The sequence below is a fragment of the Mercurialis annua genome, linkage group LG2 (assembly GCF_937616625.2).
Source record: "Mercurialis annua linkage group LG2, ddMerAnnu1.2, whole genome shotgun sequence".
Classification (NCBI taxonomy): domain Eukaryota; kingdom Viridiplantae; phylum Streptophyta; class Magnoliopsida; order Malpighiales; family Euphorbiaceae; genus Mercurialis; species Mercurialis annua.
The window spans coordinates 40,092,577-40,099,370 of record NC_065571.1 but is presented as its reverse complement, the minus strand read 5'-3'; the positions used below and the strand labels follow the sequence as shown (position 1 = coordinate 40,099,370).

The window sequence follows — 6,794 nt, the reverse complement described above, 5'->3', positions numbered from 1 at the left end:
AATTGGATTCTTTGTTTTAGCATTACTTGATTGGAGTACTTGTTATAAGGTTAACCAAACCCCAATCGCTCGTTTAAGAAGTTAAGTTACATTTTGGAATCCGCTTCCTGGCACGCCCGCATTTCACACGCTTGTTGTTACAAACGCAAAACGCCAGTAACAATTTTTTACTCATATATCAAATGATATTTTAGACCATTATAATATATAAATATTCATTATTAAAATAAAATTATAGCTACATATCAATTGTAGTTGGGTTAGGAATGCCACAATGTGAATCATTATAGCTACATATCAATTGTAGTTGGGTTAGGAATGTCACAATGTGAAATCATTATTCGGGAATAATGAGTAAACCGGCTACCTTTATAACTAAACTTTTTTTATTATCTTTGTTATGATTTTATTCTAATTAGAACTCTAATTATATTATATCGCATTAGAATTCTAATTAGAATATATCTTTTGCAATTAATTTATTAATTAATTAAGTAATGACCATAAAATTTTTATTTAGTAATAAATTAATAAGGATTATTCAGTAAATTTGTCTGTCTCCTCCCCCCATCCGTGCTTTTATATATAGTATAGATATAAATTGATATAGTATAGATAAAACCAGAAGAAAAAGTTTACGAGCTTCCATAGCATACATTTTCAGTTAATAGTGTCCAAAACAAGAAAATATGTACTGTTTTTCTATATTTCAATCTTTTTTCATGTTGTATATACATATAGGCTTAACCCATGTAGAGATCCCTACACTTTATACTTTTTTTTCCGTAGGTCCTTATACTTTATTTTTGTATTATCTGGTCCTTCTACTTATATATTTTTGATTTTCAGGTCCTTTTTGAGTTTTTTCAGTCCCTGTACTTTCAATTTTTTTTCCTCCAGTCCCTCTACTTACAATTTGTTTTTCCTCCAGTCACACAAAAGGACTGGAAAAAACTCAAAAATGATTTGAAAATAAAAAACAGGTAAGTAGAGGGACCAGATAATACAAAAATGAAGTATAAGGACCCAAAGAAAAAAAAGTGTAAAGTAGAGGGGCCTCTACATGGATTTGGCCCTATACATATATACATATGCACTTTCTATTTTCTACAGAAAATCCACAGAACAAACGGCAAAGCATCATTCGTTCTCGTTCAATTCCATGGAAATAGGCTTAAATGCAGCTAGCACCACGGCAACTTTGCATGCCAAAAACCCCATTGTTCCAACCAAAATTTCTTTAGGGGTAACCATCATCTCGAAATCTCCATAGCCATATTTCACGGCAAGAGCGGTAAATCCTACTGCCAATGCCAACCCAAATACTATCCCCTTGAACCCTCCTCTATTTAGCTGATCATTCCCGGATGTGGGCGGTGAAGCTGGTAACCCATCAACAGACCTTTGCAGTAGTAACAAATATGAGAATCCACAAATTCCACCAATGAAGAATGCAAAACCTGAATTTTCACCGGCTGCGAAATTTGCTATTATTGTACCAACAAAAATTAGAGCAGCATCATAAGATAATAAGGATATTTTTAGATCTGCATACTCTCTCATGCTTTCCTCATTCGAAATCTTCATAGATGTTGATTTGGTAGAGGTTGAGAAAAACAAGTTGTACGGATCAACCCCGGAAAATTCTGAGACAAGGCTGGGTCTCAGCTCCACTACAGATGTTTCACTCTGGTCTCCAAGTAAAATGTCATCAACTTGAAATTCATACTCGAAAGCAGTAAACTGAATTGTTTCTTCTGATGTAGATTGGCAAGGGCTAATGACTGTCAGGCTCAGATCACCTAATCTCCACTGACCTGACTTGGAAATTAAAAATATAGAGGTGAGAAAAGGCCGTCAATTCCAGTAGCAAATGAACGAGTTATCCTACATATCTGTCCCGAATGCATATGTATCTAACAAGTATAAATGTGGAAAATAAAGACCGCACTTTAGTCAGGAATGCTATTAATAACCAGAAGTCTCTTCCTTTAACATTCTCATGTCTTAAATATGCCCCGAACAGCCACATCCTATAAGGAGGTTAGGAGTAGGCCAATTCACGTTAACAATCCTTCACTTAAGAAGATACATAAAGATATTAAGAGAATTTTAGCCTATTCTATGATATTTCCTCCAGTTATTAACATAATTTGGAAAGGCTCGTTGAGACCTTGACGCCAACCTGAAATCTATTTGCTTTGGCTGGTAGCTGTGCCAAGGCAATAAATTGTTCTCGAATCAGTAGTTTTCACAAATGAAGAAGAACTAGTCCTACCTTTTTTGCCTCTCATTCCAGACATATGCTTTTCTTATCATTGTATTCCTTAGGCTGGGTTTACTCTTCTAGGCTTACAGCCCAGAGGCTTCCTCCTTATAATGACAATTGTTAACTAAGCATCACTATGCTTCACAATAAATGAACGCGAAATGGGCACTACCAACAAACATCTTCCACAGTTATATTGCATAGACTACATACATGTACACAAGGGACTAACCTGATTCAATGCTGACCCAAAGAGCTTCAATTCGTTCCAGTTTTGGTCCCTCGAAAGTGAATTCATCAACAGAACCTCTTTGGAAATGAACTACATTGCACCCTGCCTCGTTCAAGGGTTCTGCAGAGTTGGACTTCAAAATCATAGGAATCCTCTGCAATATAGAGTCACCATTTGTGTCTATTAAACATAAGAGTATTCCAGCATTCTGATCGCTAAGGCTTGACCCATAGGCGTTACTTGTCTGTAGCTTAACCTTGAAAAGAGACCGAGACCCACCCACCTTCAAAGTTGGACTATCTTTTTCCTGTGAGATTTCTGTGCAAACTTTTGGTTCTGTGGCTTCTAAAAGGCGAGAGGGTCTTGCATAGCCCTGAAAATCTGAGATAGAATTTTTCTTAGCATCTATAAGAGTTAATAACTGCGGCAATAAAAACAAATATGATAGAAGCCGAAAAAATGGCATTAACAATGTTGATATGAAAACTTAAAATCACTTGCCAAAAAAAATGAGGCTTTTCAGATAACGAAGCTTCCATTAAACTTGCACTCTAAATTTGTCAACATACTGTTCACGACTACTTAATTCATTGAACATGATTTATATCAGTTTTTGAACCAAATTAATACAATTCAAGTTTTCTCACATGTGCTATATTCCCATATGTGTGCAAGATCGGATATGAAACATAGTGAATGCAAAATGTAATTATGTGAAAGAAAAAAAAGTGTAACCTGCCACTCAAATTTGATAACATAATATATCCTTACAGTAATTTCTCTATATCACCTGGTTCTAATATTGACGAAATGATTTTATAGATATCAGTCAAATAAAAATGGCAAAAGTTTAAGCAATGATATAATTATGAATAAGAATGCTTGTTGAAAGCAATCTAGCAAGCACATAACGAAAAAATGTTGAAATGGTAAACGGGATACACCGAAATGGAAAACAAAAAAGCAATAAATTTTAAACAAAGGTTATAAACATATAGAGTTTGTAGTTTTAGAAGTATTCCGGAAACAAAAATGAAACAAATCGGGAAAATTTCCGTGCAACATAAGTTGAAACTATGGCTGGCAGGTGTACTATTACTACTAGAATAGACAATTACTTTGTAATTACTTATGAAATGCTATGTTCCGAAATCCAAAGTACTCAAAAGCCCTGCAGTAAATCAATTAGAAACTGATCTAAGTAACATTAACACAAAATCAGCATTAAGTTAACAGCAATATCTTGCTCTTCTTTTTTTAATTCTAGTCTAAACACAGGCTATCATTATAAAGTTAAGGACCAAGCACGGGCAGATTTAGAAAGAGCTTATCTTTGACAATTGCCCACCTTTGAATCTTCAAAAATTACGAATATAAAATTTAATAGTATAGTTTTTCCGCCTTATAAAAAGTTCCGAATCCGCCATTGTTAACAACAATAAAAGCAATTAGCTCAAACTGAAAGAGGCTGTGATTTGAATCTCCATTGTTATCGCCTTAAAATCTATAATGATGTCCAGACTCTAAACTATAAATTAAGAAATTCTAAATATAACAAAAAAGGATTATAAATCAGAAATCAAAGAGCATACATCAAATAAGCATCAGAGTGAAAATTGGTTACCTTGGAAATCATAGTGTTTGTAATTCTTGATTACAGAAAAACGAAACCCTCTTCTTCTTCTGCTACTGATAAAAGTGTTAGAATTATAATTTATAGGAAACATGGAATGTCTCAGAGAAACCCATAACTCCCTTCCCATTTTTCTCACTCTTCATTAACGATAAACGGCACACAGTATGACTTATAACAACAAAAATATCGTGTTTACTAATAGTATCTTAACCACTTCTTCTTTGACGAAAAAGAGATATTTTATAAACTTTTTCAACCCATCTTGCGTGGCAAAGTTTCATTCGTCTAATTTTCATTCAAAAGCGTATATCTCAAAAAATAGAATTTAATCAATCCATTTTTTTAATTAACATGTCAAGCGGTAAAGTAGATTAAAAGTGTTAGATTATATAGCATTACTCAAAAATATAATAGTATTTTAAAATACCGTTTTACCTTTTTATAATTTTAAAATTTACATTCAAATTCTCTCAACTAACATCTAAACACGAATACACTTATATTATTTTTAAATACAATTAGTGTGAATTTTTTTAAAAATTATATCAAATACATTATTTTGAATTTTGCTGACTATGTGCAAAAAATTAAAAATATGGATAGAGATTCTTAGGGAGACCATGTTCATTGATCTACACCATTTTTATAAAATGAATGGTGTATATTAATTTAATTAAAATTAAATTTTTTTTATCTATACCGTTTATTTTATAATTAATGGTCTAGATTTAATGAATATGGCCCCTCATGTTCAAATAAACATGAAGATCCAAAAAAGTTATATATTTGCTATAAATATGTTATGATATAGAAAAGACTTAATGATTTAAAAATACTTCATCTTTTTGATTGTTTTTCGTTTATGACCTAACCTTTCAGAATCTACGCTTTCAATCCATTTTTCAATTTTCATATTCAATTGTAGCTATTTGTTTAGATTGAAGTGAAAAAAAGGTTAAAAAAATAACAAAATTACGAGAAAAATAGCTTCTATTTTCACACAATATTATGTCATTATGAAAATTTCATCTGCACCATTTTCTTAAAAAAAATATCAAAAATACCATTTTTCTGACGTCAGTGTGCGTCTTTCTGACGCACACTGACGTTAGCGCGCGCGTCAGGCCAGCTGACGCGTTATCTTGTGCACCAAATTAAATAATACTGATCCGCACATAACGCGCGGGTCAGTGTATGAATTGTACCTAATTCAGCAAGTTCAATTGGGTCCAATTCCTTTTGTACCCAATTCATTTTGTACCCGATTCAGCAAGTTGAATTGGGTACTCATTTTATACTTACTTTTAAATTTTTTAATAAAATAATAATTTACTTATATATTTATTTAAATTTTAAAATATTAAATTTTAAAATAAAAATACACACATGAATAATTTTAAAAAACAAGTATAATTTTATGAATTATGCATCGGATACATTGTTGATACAAATGAAAAACGGATCTAATGTATAAAATAATATATCTACCATATATAATATGTATCTGAGATGTATCTATTAAATATATTTTTAAAAATGTATATATTTTGTATAAATTATTTATCAACGACATATCCATTTAATTTTAAAAATTGTACTTATCATGTATAAATCATGTATCAATAATGTATTTATTAAGTGTATTGAATTTTCTATCTATCATGTTTAAATTATGTATCAACCATGTATCTATTAATTAAATTTGAAATGTATTTATCATCTACTCCTTCCGTTCCAATAAAATTGTCTACTTTGCCTTTATTACACAGTTTAAAAAAAACAATCATTGTTTATTTGTTTTGTAAAATTTTCCTTATTTTTCTTATCATGCCCTTATTTAATATAGGTGCATTTGCAATTTACTTTTCATTTACTCATTAGTGGAAATAGGGTTAATATAGAAAAATTGGAGTGTAAAAATTGTTACTTTTTGTAAATGGACAAGAGTTTTGGGACAAAAAAAAATTCTCAAAGTGGACAACTCTATTAGGACGGAGAGAGTATAAATTACGATTTGAAGATGTTTCTATTAGTTACATCTAAAATGATAAATTATGTATTAAAGATGTATCGGATATGTATCGGAGATGTATCAAGTATATATCAAGGAGAAAATATGATTTCATGAGCATTAAATATATATTAGAGATGTGTCAAATATTTATAAAAATATAAGTAACAAAACTACTAAAAAGAAGACGTATAAAAAACAAGAAAGAGGATTCGAACTGTCAAATATTTATTAAATATATATCGGAAATGTATCAAATATGTATCGGAAATGTATCAGAGAAGTATCCTCTCTATAACATCTACACTCAATTATCTTTTTAATTTATTTTTATTGATACTTAATCAATTTAATAATACTAAAATACAAAAATTAATTCATATATTTATTGATTTATCTATCTGAGATGTATCAAAAATATATATGAAATATATTAAAGATGTTTTAGAAATGTACAACTGTTAAAGATTATGATTAGATAACTAATTTTTTGAGATGAAACAAAAAACAGATAATACAACTATTTGTGTTCAAAACTATAATTATGATCATCTATCTTTTCATTAAAAAAGAAAAGCTACTAACCACTTAAATATCAGTCTTAATGTATGAAAACCTGCAATAATTGCATGCAAACCATGGTTTG

General features: G+C 30.5%; 1 protein-coding gene across 1 annotated transcript; it reads right to left on the bottom strand.

Annotated features, from left to right (window-relative positions):
- Positions 1-624: 624 nt before the first annotated feature.
- LOC126670583 (uncharacterized) lies at positions 625-4,332 on the bottom strand. The gene is made up of 3 exons (XM_050364348.2): positions 4,126-4,332; positions 2,502-2,882; positions 625-1,817 (listed from the first exon to the last, which is right to left on the bottom strand). Exons 1-3 carry the CDS (start codon positions 4,262-4,264, stop codon positions 1,141-1,143), a joined length of 1,197 nt encoding a protein of 398 aa, XP_050220305.1. The 5' UTR covers positions 4,265-4,332; the 3' UTR covers positions 625-1,140.
- Positions 4,333-6,794: the final 2,462 nt, after the last annotated feature.

Bases quoted from the DNA above. Each gene is read 5' to 3' on its own strand.
- LOC126670583 (XM_050364348.2), bottom strand. From the start codon at position 4,264: ATGGGAAGGGAGTTATGGGTTTCTCTGAGACATTCCATGTTTCCTATA. The intron at 2,883-4,125 runs GTAACCAATTTT...ATTCTATCTCAG, and splicing joins CAAACACTATGATTTCCAAG to ATTTTCAGGGCTATGCAAGA. The intron at 1,818-2,501 runs GTTAGTCCCTTG...TTTCCAAGTCAG, and splicing joins TTGGGTCAGCATTGAATCAG to GTCAGTGGAGATTAGGTGAT.